Genomic DNA, 14030 nt, shown 5'->3' on the forward strand with positions numbered 1-14030 from the left:
GCTGATGGGAAGAAGTTGCAGCTTTCATCCGGTGGAAGCAGATTGTTCTTATTCAGAGTCTGCGGGAACAGAGGGAAAACACAAAAAGTGAGCTCACGGATGATGGACAAGTCTCTTCAATATTTCAAAGGGCACAACGTGTTTTGCATCATGCAGCAGCGGTCCTCTGATGTCAACGCTCCGAGGGAAGAGATGGAACCGGAAAATGAAGAATGAAAGATAAGACGGATTTATGGAACGAGAGCCATTTCCTCCGAGACAGATTAGGGAGAGTCGTGGATCTCAAATGCTTCAGATACTGATTTTATAGCAAATATATCATGTGCACACAACACAAGACCAGAATTATTATTGAACAAAAGTAAATATAATAATATTAATATAATGTATTTAAAAATATGACTATTTAAAAATATAACTAATATATATATATATTTTAAAACTTTTTTAAAATTTATTTATATTTAATTTAAAAATTATAGTTTTTTTGACTTAAACTTGTATTGTTTAATTATTAAATAAATAATAATATATTAACTAGAATGTACATTTCCTGAAGAAAATGTGAGTGGGGCTTGTAGTGGCGAAACTCGCCACTCGGTTGCTAGGGCGTTTCTAGTGGGTTGCTATGGTGTTGTTATGCGGTTGCTAGGGTGATGCTAGGCAGTTGCTAGGGTATTCTGGGTGGTTGCTAGGGCGTTTCTAGATGGTTGCTAGGGTGTTCAGGGCGGTTACTAAGGTATTCTGGGTGGTTGCTATGGTGTTACTAGGTGGTTGGTAGTTGGTAGTAAAATTTTGGTTCCTTGAATTATAGGACTTCCCTTTAATGGTTTAAGTCTATTTATTTTTCTATATTAACAATGCATGATTATATTATAAAAGCATTTTATTATTTGCACTGATCAGTGTTGTGGTTGCAAACCACAAGTTAAGGACCACTGCACAAGAGATACAGAGAGACCCCGTGGCATGATGGGATACCTTGAACTCCATGGGTGTGTATAAGTCGTTCTTGGGCGCACAGCTGTTCTCTTTATAGTGTAAGTGGTTGGGAGTGCTGGGATGAATAACTGCGGATTCTTGAGGAGGTTTGCGGAGTCTCTGACAGTACACGTACACCAGGACGGACAGCAAAACAGCTCCCAGAAAACAGCATGCGCCGGTCAGCACCAAGTGGAACAGAGAAAACCCTGCAGGAGACAAAAACAAATGTTTACCCTCGGTCAATAGCAACATGAAAACCTCAATGCTGTTTGATTTTTTTTAAGCTGCAATTACCTCCACAGTTTGAGTTCCTCCTCTGTCCCTTTGACAGCACTAGAATTAAGAAAACAATGTGAAACTACTGTCTGAGACGCCAGGCATGATTTAAGGTAGAAGAGGGAAAGGAACCAACCTGCGCTCTCATTGGGCCGACACGTTCTCTGATCTGTCGAGTTTCCTTGGCAAGAGGAGTTTATTTCACATATACGAGCGCGGAGCTGCTGCCCCTCCTCGTTACACTCCGCCCACTCTGACCACGCCCCCCACCCACCTGACACACCTGAGAAACATCAACAGAACACACGTGTTATCATTAGTTATGAATGCAGTCATAATGAGTATTTAACTCTTTCCCTGCCATTGATGGAATTTTCCGGCAATCTATGTTTATTATGTTTCGCATCTATTGTTCGGAATCCAATCCGGACGTAGTCTTTAACAATAACACAATTTTCTAAGCTCTTTGTTCAAATGCTAATTTTATTAAATGCCAATTTTTTCTTTTTTCCATATATTTATTTTTTAAAAGTACTAAAAGAAACATTAATGAAGCTGTAAAATGTTAAAAGTGAAATGTGAAAATAAAGTTTTTACTGTTGTTAATATGTTTATGTGGTGTTTTTAATATGCTTTAAGACAAACTATGTGCAAATTCTTGTCAAAGCCATTGCGGAGTATTTTCTCCTTAAAACTGCAGTGAACAAAAGACAGCCTCAAAAACACGGTTTGAAATTGCTGATGTTTCTGATGTCACAAACTACCTTGTAACCAATCAGGGGTGCGTTTCCCGTACAACGACGTAACTTGATGCTTCACTACCATAGTACGATCCATCGTTGAAGAAATCAACTAGCTAGTCACGACTGTTTCCCGAAACCATATTGTCCCAAAGTGGTCGTTCAACCATGTTAGTTAATGACGTCACGCACATGCTGGAGTAATAACTTATTTTAATGAAACTGTTTGAGATCGAATTAATGCCAGATTTTTGCTATAAATTACAGACATGACATCTGAGGACTATTTCTCATTTTTCTCAGTTATTTCGCTTTATTTCCAGATTCAATCATAGGCTCGTTCTTACACACTAGAGCACGTTCGCACATGCGCACTCTTCAAAAACGACGCTTTAAATCTCTTGACAAACTAAAAGACGTAAATGACATTTGTATGCATTCTAAATAAAAGACACAGGTTGTACTGAATGTCATCTTGCTTATTTTGCTCAAGATAAAGATTTATTGAGTCCACATGTCATGCAATCTAGAAACTCTGCTTCTAACCACAGGTCGAGAGCTGTCGTTTCAACCACACAAATCTGCGATGCTGTTTGCGGATGTTCGTTGGAACGATGGTTTCGGGAAACACCGACTCGTTGAACTATGCTGATAACGACGGAATTGCGACCATAGTTGGCTAACGATGCTTTCGGGAAACACACCCCAGGTCAACGTGTGATCGTCAACGAGTGGATCTCTGAGCTGGTCTGAGTGAGTGGAGGCGGGGCTAATTTGCATATTCATAGAACCACGTATACTAAATGAGGCAAGGGTGTAGAGTTACATTCAAGCTATTTTAAGGAATGAAGAATTTTGTTTCCAAGGAAAAAAATATTAAATATGTCATTTTGGTGATCAAAGATGAGTTTTAAGAGAAATACTTTAAGAGAAAGTAACAGCAGTGCTGTTGTTTTCTCACCTTCACACTCGTGTGTGTTACAGAGAGCTTCCTCCGTGTGCAGCCCGATGCAGATATCTCCAGAATGAGCAGGCGTGGGGTTAGAGCAGGAACGAGAGCGCTGGTAGTGACCGCCGTCACAGGAAGAAGAGCACTGGGACCAGGAAGACCAGCATGACCACGCCCCCTTAACTGAAACACAACACCCGTTATCACACTACTCCTTGCAGCAAGACTTTTAAAGTCAGTTATTACACAGCTCTCGGGAACACTTGATTCTGATTGGTCAGCTGGATGTACATTATCCCTTACATAAAGGGGATGTCTAATGCTATTTCATGCATTCTGATTTCATGTTGGATTCATATGCTAAACGTGGCCAAAGTTTAAAAAAAATTAACTTGACGTATGACGGTATTTCTGTGCCAAATACACTCCTTCAAGATTCGTCTGTTTTTGGAGAGAATCAGTACAGCATATCTATCTTTTACAAATCTGATAAAACTAAAGACTCTTCGGAGATATGAAGGATGCAATACTACTCTATAGGTACTCAAGATTAACATGAGAAACTGTGTGTGTGTACCCTTTAATAACAGGACATGAGTGATATATGTCAAAGGAAACTCTGAAATCCCTGACCTGGGCATGGCTGAGAGTTGCAGTCCTGATACTCGACGGGCGCTCCGCTGCAGGCGAACGGCGTGCTCTTCCCATCAGGAGTGGCGCAGGAGCGCTTGCGTGTGCGAAAGCCTTTGGAACACTCTTTGGAACATGCAGACCACGTTTCCCAGGATGACCAGGTGGCTCCTTGCACTCGTGTAACGGGTCGGCCCATTCTCAACAAGTCCTCAACTAGACCTACAAACATAAAAGTGTACGTAAGCGGCTGCACAATTAATCAAAATCACTTCGGGTCGGTTTAACGTGCATTTGGGAACGCAACATGCACCAGCCAGCTTCCCAAACTTGTGATGGGAAGTCCTTATAGACCGGCGGAAGAGTTTTCCGTCAAACAAGAGTTTAATGGTTTCATGTTTAAATATTAAGAAATTAAGACAGCCGTAAATATTAGTATTGCAATTTTACCGTTGTACTGCAAATTAATAATAATAATAATAATTATTATTATTATTTACTAAATTTACAAATTAAAAAATTTACAAATTAATTAATTTACAAATTTTATTTATTATCACCATTATATTATTTTTTTAACTACTCTATTTTTTATAGTGAAATATTATTGTATTTTATAATTATAGTATTATAATAGTATTATTTTTTATTTTGTTTCATATTTTTAATTAATTCATTTTAATTTAATTAATTATAATTATTATTTTATAGTCATATTAATATATAACCATAAAAAATTTGGGACAAATTATGTAGCCCTACAAACAAGCAAAACATGTGTTTTAAACATTTTTAAATCACATTTTAAATCACAATTTTTATAGATTTTCCTCCCAAATCGTGCTTATAGGAGGAGTGTGCATATATGTCTGAGGCGGTGTGTGTGTGTGATATGTATGTGTGTGCATGTGTGCGTACCTGTGAGTGTGTGTGTGTGAGTGTGTGTGTGTGTGTATGTACCGTCAGTCTCACAGACAGCAGCTCCGTCAGTGGTGGGACAGAGGCGAGTCTCTATCTTGCGTTTGCCGAGCTGCAGGTCGTGAGGGTCAGCGAGGAGAGCCCTACAGGTGTACCTGACCCTCTGTTCCTGTCTAGCACCCATCTGAGTCACGTTAACAGCGTACCAGGGGGTCCACGGCGTGGTGCGCCTCACCTCGGCACACGCGTCCAAATTACACGCCTTATACTCCTAGATGCAGTAACACACACACGATAGATGCTAATGACAGTCTTTCAAATAAATCTCATGTGATTTTTTGTTGATATTAGGGTTTTTGTTGATTTTATATGACTAGTTGAAGACCCTACCAGAGGGCAACCAGGACACGTGTTGCCATTCTCGCAGGTTCGAACGCGGGATTGGACTCCACCACCACAGGCAACGCTACATTTGGACCAAGCGCTCCAGGAGGCCCAGGACACCGGAACAGGACATGGATTCTTTTCGTTACACAATCTGAATCACACAAACATGAACTGAACATCTTCCAGTCACCTCAAACAAACACGTATACACTTATGGAGTTGGTTTTTCTATAGTTAAGGCTGGAATACACAAAAAAATGACTTTCAAGGGGCTGTTCACACAGAATGCATTTTTCCATTAACACTGAAGTTTAAAGTTTTTTGCAGTTTTCCCGTTCCACTGACCTGCAAAAAAACGTGTTCTGTGTGAACCAGCCCTAAGAGTGTTTTTTTGTGGCAAATTAAATAATATCAAATCAAAAGCACACAACACAGCCTTATTGTCCATCTCTCTTCTGGTCTCACCTCTCCTCTCGCGCCTGACCTACGCATACGCGTCCTCCGTGTCGGGGTGCTGGGTTGTTGCAGGAACGCTGGCGGACCTCAAATCCAATGCCACAACTGGTGCTGCACTCGGCCCAGGACGACCAGGGGGTCCAGCCTCCATTCCTGAACACACAGAACCAGGAGTTAGAGGAGTTATCTAACAAAACACACCTAAGCGAGCATTAGAGACTTCTTTAAAAAACATTACAAATCTTACAGACCCCAAACTTTTTAACGGTAGTGATGTCTATATGTAAATGACCTTGATTATGATTGGCCAACCTCTGTGTACAATTACCTTTCATTATATCGTTGATCACGGCAGCTGCTAAATGCTGAATAGGAGTTGATATGTAAAGTGAGCGGTTGTATGCTAATGTGAGCAGGGTTGTGATGTCATAACGGTGATGGTATCTGATCTTGAACTGCTTTTGTAGTTGTTTTAACTAGATTTTGTGAAGAAATTGTAAGTGATGCTTGCATGACTTCTTATGTTTTATTATTTCATTTCAGCTTTTTATTTTAACAACCAAAAACGGTTTTAACAGTTTTAGTTTTATTTTACTTAAAGTCCCCCTGTAGTCAATAATTGTATCCCTTAAAACTCATCTTTGATCACCAAAATTATATATTTAAATGTTTTTTCCTTTTAAAAAAAACTCAATGTCTTAAAATAGCTTGAATGTAACTCGACACCCTTGCCTCATTTAGTATACGCGGTTCTATGAATATGCAAATTAGCCCCGCCTCCACTCACTCACAGCAGCTCAGAGATCCACTCGGTGATGTGATTGGTTACAAGATAGTTTGTGATGTCAAACACCAGCGATTTCAAACCGTGTTTTTGAGACTGTCTTTTAAGGTTCACCGCAGTTTTTAGGAGAAAATACTTGAATGAATTTGCACAATTTTGCACGTTTGTCTTAAACCATATTAAAAACAGCACGAAGACATATAAACAACAGTAAAAACCTGATTTTCACCACAGGGAGACTTTAACAATAACAGCATTGACACTTTCATCCATGGAAATGTTTTTGTCCATACAATGAAAGTAAATGGGGTCCAAGACTTTCATCCTGTGTGAAAGGAAGTCATACGGGTTTGACACGATATGAAGGGTAGGGTCGGGACACGCTCTTTGCACTGTTGCAAAGTTTGAAAAATTAAGCATTCATTTCAAAAGAGCAAGAAAACCCCAGTTTTCCTTTAAATGACCACCTTTATAACAAGGACAGTCCCTCTGGTGCTGCCTGGAGTCAAGTGACTTCTTCTAAAGGCCCGATAATGACTTTGAAGGATTGTGATCACAACTTTAGAGCTGTTAGGTAACATCAGCTTTATTAAGCTTAACAGTGGCACTCTGACAAAGATGTATTAGCAGCTCATCACTCAAACTATCATTTATCATATATCTCCTCCAGCTGAAAGATCCTGCCACAGTTTGTTACACTGAAACATTGCGTCCTGTTAGTTTCTTGCACCCAGACCTGGTGATGTGTGTGTTTAAACAAGCTCTCTAGGTGAAGAAATAATTGGAACATTGATTCAGTGACTGCAGGATAATGGGACACGCAAAGAAGGAGCTGCTCCGCCAGAACTGTGGCGTCAGCATCTCGTAGTTAATGAATAAATCCACGTTACACGCAGCACGTCTGTATCAGTGCTCGGGATTGATGGACTCGAGGTCTCAGGCTCTGCAGCTGTTAGCGTTGGGTGGTTCCTTTCTCTCACGGAAGAGCTGAATCAGAGGGAATAAAAGCTTTTGACACTTTGATTGTCTGTGATTGAAGACTTCAGGCTGATCGCTCTGGCTCTCATACATCACTCAGGCCACACTGTTTACACCTGCCACTTCAATATGAGAAGTCCCAGATTTTAAAAGGCTAGTTCATCCAAAAAAAAAAAAAATCTGCCATCATTTACATTACTGACTCATACGCTTACCAAACCCATATGACTTTCTTTTCTGTGCAATGACAGTGACTAAGGGGATGCTATCAAACTTGAAAAATCACACAGAAGCATCACCATATCCATATGACTCAGTGTTGGGGAGTAGCCAAGTACAAGTTGCTTTTAAAACAGTGTAGCTTTTCCAGTAGCTAACTACTTTTTCCAGCAAGCAGCGGCGTAGCGTGACCAAAACGCTTGCGCAGTGTCTTCTTCTTACTAGATCACAAACTAAACTTGTGCATTACTGCCATCTATTGTTATATCAGTGGCTTACGGTTCACTGAGAAGAGATCGCCTGATGATTACATAAAGGCTGGGTGGGTTGATATTTCACATGAGTCAGGAAGGAAAAGATATGGGTGAGTACAGTCAGTGTACCTGGAGCAGTTGGCCACCTCTATGTTGGCCCCGACACACTTCATCCCTCCACACTGGGGTCGAGGGTTATCACAGGACCTAGTGCGACACTGACATGTGCTGGTGCCTTCCCCTCCGTCGTCATGGTTACAAGCCTGCCATGAGGACCAGTGGCCAAATCCACCATCTTGGGTAAGGTTCCGCTCCTGTGAAGTTAAACGCAAACCATAGCTTCCATAGTTGATTAATCACAGTACATTAGGACAACTGTTTTGTATTACACGTTTTCTGAAATGTTATGTTTTAAACGTGAACAAGTCTGCAATTGTATCTGTTCCATGTTATTCCTGATCAGAAGCTTCCATTAATATTTAGTTTAGTTCAATGGCGTTAGTGTTGATTTACACCACGACTAGGCTTTGTAACCATTTTGCATATCCTTATTTTTACAGTAACATCAATGATCAAGCCCATGGCGGGACAACAAAAGCAACTCTAGGAATGATTTCTACACTGCAGCCAACAAACATTCTGCAAAAGTTTGGGAAAACACTTACTAACTATCAAAGTCATTAAAGTCGTAATTATGGAAACAGTGGGTATTGCCTATTAGCATGATAGAAAGTACTTTTAGTGCAAAGTACAAGTATACAACTTGGGACGAAGCCAAAGCTTCCAGTGTGATAGAAAATGAGGTTTGTTTATTATTGCTCCTCTGAGGACACCAACCATCAAAGATAATAGGAAATTTGTGATGTCTAATTATGGACCTAATGAAGTGTCGAGAGGGAACAGGAGTGACATTGGCCAGCCGTCGTGCAGAACACCAGCGTGTAATTGACACTGTCAGAGTCTGGATCAGCTGGGTTAACCTTCAGGCTCTTCAGCACAAACTTGATTCTTCGTGACCAGCGCAAAAATTCATAACAGATTGTTGGTGTACTCAAAGAACGTTGTTATGAATCTGGTCTTCAGAATCTCTGAGCTGGAAATGTAATCTTTGTAGAATAGAATAGAATAGAATAGAATAGAATAGAATAGAATAGAATAGAATAGAATAGAATAAGAATAGAATAGAATAGAACGGAAATTAATAAGAGTGTGGAATAGAACAGAATACAGAATAGAACAGTACAGAATAGAATAGATCATATTAGATTAGAATAGAAACATAATAGAATAGAATGGTATAGAACAAAACAGAAAATAATAAGAGTATAGAATAGAACAGAATATAGAATAGAATAGAACAGTATAGAATAGATCATATTAGAACAGAATAGAACCGAAACATAATAGAATAGAACAAAACAGAAAATAATAAAAAAGTATAAAATAAAACAGAATACAGAATAGAATAGTATAGTATAGAACAGACCAGAATAGAACATAATACAGCAGAACAGAAAATAATCAAACATAATAGAACATAATTGAATAGAATAGAATAGAATAGAACAGAACAGAAAATAAGATTATAGAATAGAACAGGACAGAATAGAATAGATCATAATATAACCGAAATAGAATAGAATAGAATAGAATAGAATAGAATAGAATAGAATAGAATAGAACCGAGTAGTATAGGACAGAATGGAACAGAACAAAACGATATGAAATATAAAAGAGAATAAAAGAGTATAAAATAGAACAGAATACAGAATATAATAGTATAGAACAGACCAGAATATAACATTATATACCAGAACAGAAAAAAATAGAACATAATTGAATATAATATAATAGAACAGAACAGAACAGAAAATAAGAGTATAGAATAGAACAGAATACAGAATAGAACAGGACAGAATAGAATAGATTAGAACAGAACAGAACCGAAACATAATACAAAAGAATAGATTAGAACAGAATGGAATAGAACAAAACAGAAAATAATAAAAGAGCATAAAATAGAACAGAATACAGAATAGAATAGTATAGAACAGACCAAAATAGAACATAATACAGCAGAAAAGAAAAGAATAGAACAGAATAGAACAGAATTAAATATTATATAACTGAACAGAAAATAATAGTATAGAAGAGAACATTTTTGATTATTATAGAACGAAATACAGAATAGAACAGAACAGAGGGCAACGGGCTGTTTTACAAAAACTTCCACTCTTAATTCTTGACTAAAGATTTGAAAAAGTTCCATGGTTCCTAGACAGACAGGAATCGGATATGATTCTAATTTAGGATGTTTCTGTCATACAGGCCCAGGAGACTCAATCAAACATGTACTCCAGTGGTTCCCAAAGTGTGGGGTGTGGGGCTCAGCAGAAAAACAATAACAGAAAGCAGACGTTGCAACGCCGTTCAAGTGCGTGAATGCCGGCTGGTGCGCTAACTTTATAAAGCAGCACCAATTCCACCAATTAAAGCAGATTTTTTCTGTTCTGTGTGATGAGATATTGGTCTTACAGGGCACTTTGTGATGTCTTGACTCCACTGGCTCATGTTGGAACTGTCCTCGATCGTCGTACAGCGCTTCTCTTTCCGGTCCCATCCGCAGTACGGATCCCTGGCGCCCAGACAATCCCTGCAGAAACACACACATGACAGTCACAAATCAATGACAACATCTTAATAACTACCACCATAAAGCCATGAAGAGTGTGTCGTGAGAACTTAACAAGAGAGAAAAGAGAGATTTAACAGCTTTATAACGAGGAATAAATCTCAGTGCAATTCAAGCATACATTTCCAAAAGACAAATAAAATACATTATACTAATTAATTATTAAAACTAATTCTGCCCTTCTCGCTAATACTGGATGACTCTCAGATAATGAACACTGAATCAATAATGAATGTTTTGCAAATTTTGTCTAATATCTACCGGTACACATTTATTATGTCGAGATCCAAGTCAGAGATTGATCAAGTGTAAATGTAATCTAAGCATCTGATCAAAGACGTGATATGATGTTACAGTAACTATAGAGAAAACACAACAAGCATCAAATGCTGCTCTGGGAGATAAAGAATATCTGACAGCACCTCTGGTGATTTATTAGAGCTAACAGACTTTTCTCCTTGTGTCCTTTAGCAGTGTTATTAATTCAGAAGCATGTTTCATCATTTTAAAGATGTGTCATTCTTAAGAAGGACATTAAGTATTAAAAAATCAAACAACGTATGTTACCAGTAAAATACCAGCATATTTCAGCATATAAGCATATTAGAATGATTTCTGAAGGATCATGTGACACTGAAGACTGGAGTAATGATGCTGAAAATTCAGCTTTGATCACAGGAATAAAATGCATTTTAATATTTTCTAAAATAGAAAACAGTTCTTCTAAATTCTAATAATATCTCACAATATTACCGTTTTTAATGCATTTTTAATCTAATGAATGCAGCCTTGGTGACTTTTAAAAACATAAAAAATTCTTACCGACCACAAACTTTTGAACGGTACAGTATACAGTCATATTTTACCCCAAAATCAAACATAACAATATGTCTCAGAGTTCACTAACAAACTGAACATCCGTTTACTTCACACCGGCAACAAGAGAAAACTGCAAATCGTGCTGGAGATGCTAAAAGCCATTCCGAGAATAAATTTACATACATTAAAGGTTAAATAAAATGATAATGACTAAACACTTGCAGCTCAATCAGACTCCATAGATGAACATTGGTATAAAATAGAGATATTTGCAACAACCTTGTGAGATCTGACCTTTTGCCACCTGTGTGTACGTGTGTGTGGTGAATAATCTGTAACCGCATCAGCATGTTAAACACTCAGCGGCTTCACAAACACGGTTTCATCATGTCCAGTAACAGCACCTAATATCAAATGTTTCTGTCTTGTGTAACTCTGAGTGTTGTGCAACAACATCTGCGGCAGGAATTTAGGGAGAGAGTCCAAGGCATCACAGTCCTTACATAATGACACACTTCCACCTTACACACTCGCCACTAAACTGACAGATCACGTGCAAAACCTCTTCTGACGTGACATGCTGAATGAATGCGAAAAACAGACGTAACATGGTGTATTTTAAATACAGTGACATGCTACATCAGAGCTTTAAGGCGTTTAACAGATCGGAAACAATGTTTTGCTTGATTTTAAAACTTAATTTAACATGTTTTAGGGTACAAATTCACACAAAGGCCTTACAAATCCAGCTCAGAAGCCCAATTCATCCATGTGAAGTCTAGAAGGAGGACATTACTTTATAGATCTGATATCTAATTAGATCTGTAATGTAAAAGCAGTCATTTCCTGTGAGGAGTGATGCATGCATTATATATTTTTAATGATGTTCGACAATTTATAGGTGTTCTATTCATAGCACTGACGGAGAACACGATACAGTGATTTTTTTTTTTTAAATGACCTAGTTCATCATTCATCTGCCTCTCGGCCAGTGGTGGAAAATGTACGAGATAATAATATCTCTGACTACTCATAAGTACTGTCATTCACTTCACCTCCTCGAGCTTCACTTCCTGTCTGACTCCAAGGGCATTAGAAGCTCGGAAGGACATTTTCTGTAATCATCCTTTGCCGTAATTTAACAGCATGTGTTCGTTTAGAAGTCATGTGTGACCAGGTCAAAACGACGGCTTAATAGTGGCTTAATAGTGGCTTAAGGAGTTCTGTAGTGTAAGTAACAGCTCAATCATGTTCAAGGTTAGGATGCTCTGACCTCATGAGTCTGTTGTCAAAAAGTGGGGTTGCAGTCCTATTGTGTGTATGTGTGTAACTTACTGCTCAGTTTTGTAGCTGGAGCATCTCTCCAGAGGGATCTTCAGCACTCGGCTGGGGAGTCCCACGAAAAGCGACCTATCGTTGTGCAGAATCTGTAGGTTTAGGATTGGCTCCTGCATGTTTTCTGGAAGAATGTTCATCTCCTCCAAGTAACATCCACGCAGACTCTTATTATTGGTGGACAAGGCCTTAATGATGGTGCCGTGCTCTGATTGGTCAATTAAAGAAAACAGCAACAATTAGAAGCGCAAGTTCTTCTAAACATCCCTGCTGAAAAATCCAGTCACCAGCATAAGGTATGTTTTGCATCCCAGCAAGCAATTTTGCGTTTAAAAGACGTCTAATAGCCGTCCAAACAAAGCCCAGACGTCTAAAACAAGACAAAGTTTGGGCTGTCAGTGAAAATTTGTCACTGAAAATCTGTGAAAAACTAGTCGTTTCAAGTCTATTCTTGGGAAATGGTTTAGACATCTATTAGATTTAGACGTCTGGGCTGTGTTTGGGCGGCTATTAGACGTCTTTTAAACTCAAAATTGCTTGCTGGGATGGGATGCTGGTTCCCAGCATGAGAAGACCAGTTAGACCAGCACTACACCAGCTCTATCCATCATAACCCAGCCTGGACCAACATGGAAATCATGCTGATATATGTTGGATTTCCAGCAGAGATTGGAGAACACAATGGAGGACATGCTTTGAATTCTTTGCAGGACATGCATGTCAGATTTCTTTGCCTCCTGTACCTGTGCCGATGTACATGACGTGGTAAAGCGTGTCCCTGCCCTGAACAATGTCCACAGCCAGCCTGGAGTAACGGATGTTGTCCTGCATGACCAGAGGATCTGTGGAGATGGGCTGAACCACCTCACTCATGAGGAAGAGCCGCTGGGCGTCTTGAAGACTGCGCTCCGTTAGATTACCGCCTGGACCCGAATCATTCACTGTCCCACACTGGCAGAGAGAAAGAGAGAAAAAAAATGAATTGAGTACTGTATTTGATTTCATTTAATTTAAAAGCATTTAATTTCCTTCACCTGAAAATTTGGGATGGGATTGGGAGTGGAAAGCCAGCTGGTCCGAGGGTTCTCCTGATAACGGAAGGGTCCGTTAAAGGCCTGTGTGATGGCACTGAGGTTAAACGCACACACTGCTGACGCAGCAATGCTGTTCCTGTGAGGAGAAACGAGAGAGGGAAGTGAAGCAAAATCTACATTAAAAATGTTGAATAGAAAAACAGGACCATTCAAAAGTTTGGGGTCAGTAAGACTTTTTTTTTTTTAAGAAGTCTCTTATGCCCACCAAGACTGCTTTTATGTGATCTAAAATACAGTAAAAACAGCAATATTGTGAAATATTAAAATATCAAATAATTTACTCCTGTGATCAAAGCATCATTACTCCAGTCTTCAGCGTCACATGATCCTTCAGAAATCATTCTAATATGATGATTTGCTGCTCAAGAAATACTTCTGATTATTATCAATGTTGAAAACATGTGTGCTGCTTAATATTTTTGTGGAAACCATGATATATATTAATTCAGGATTCTTTGCTGACTAGAAAGTTCAAAAGAACAGCATTTATTTGACAGAGAAATCTTTTGTAACAT

At 38.8% G+C, this 14030-nt stretch overlaps 1 protein-coding gene across 2 annotated transcripts in view; it reads right to left on the bottom strand.

Annotated features, from left to right (window-relative positions):
• sema5bb (sema domain, seven thrombospondin repeats (type 1 and type 1-like), transmembrane domain (TM) and short cytoplasmic domain, (semaphorin) 5Bb) overlaps positions 1-14030 on the bottom strand; it is a 59469-nt gene that overhangs the window by 2273 nt on the left and 43166 nt on the right. For both annotated transcript variants that reach the window (XM_084127810.1, XM_084127811.1), the window contains 14 exons: positions 13456-13591; positions 13165-13372; positions 12422-12629; positions 10111-10228; positions 7705-7889; positions 5350-5493; positions 4888-5035; positions 4540-4768; positions 3583-3801; positions 2962-3132; positions 1397-1543; positions 1279-1317; positions 982-1190; positions 1-59 (listed from right to left, as the gene is read on the bottom strand). The exon at positions 1-59 is cut by the window's left edge and continues 2273 nt beyond it. In XM_084127810.1, coding sequence (XP_083983936.1) covers positions 1-59; positions 982-1190; positions 1279-1317; positions 1397-1543; positions 2962-3132; positions 3583-3801; positions 4540-4768; positions 4888-5035; positions 5350-5493; positions 7705-7889; positions 10111-10228; positions 12422-12629; positions 13165-13372; positions 13456-13591 — 2220 coding nt within the window. The remainder of the gene's footprint in view (positions 60-981; positions 1191-1278; positions 1318-1396; positions 1544-2961; positions 3133-3582; positions 3802-4539; positions 4769-4887; positions 5036-5349; positions 5494-7704; positions 7890-10110; positions 10229-12421; positions 12630-13164; positions 13373-13455; positions 13592-14030) is intronic.

The sequence above is a fragment of the Abramis brama genome (assembly GCF_963993115.1).
Source record: "Abramis brama genome assembly, chromosome: 11".
NCBI classification, from domain to species: domain Eukaryota; kingdom Metazoa; phylum Chordata; class Actinopteri; order Cypriniformes; family Leuciscidae; genus Abramis; species Abramis brama.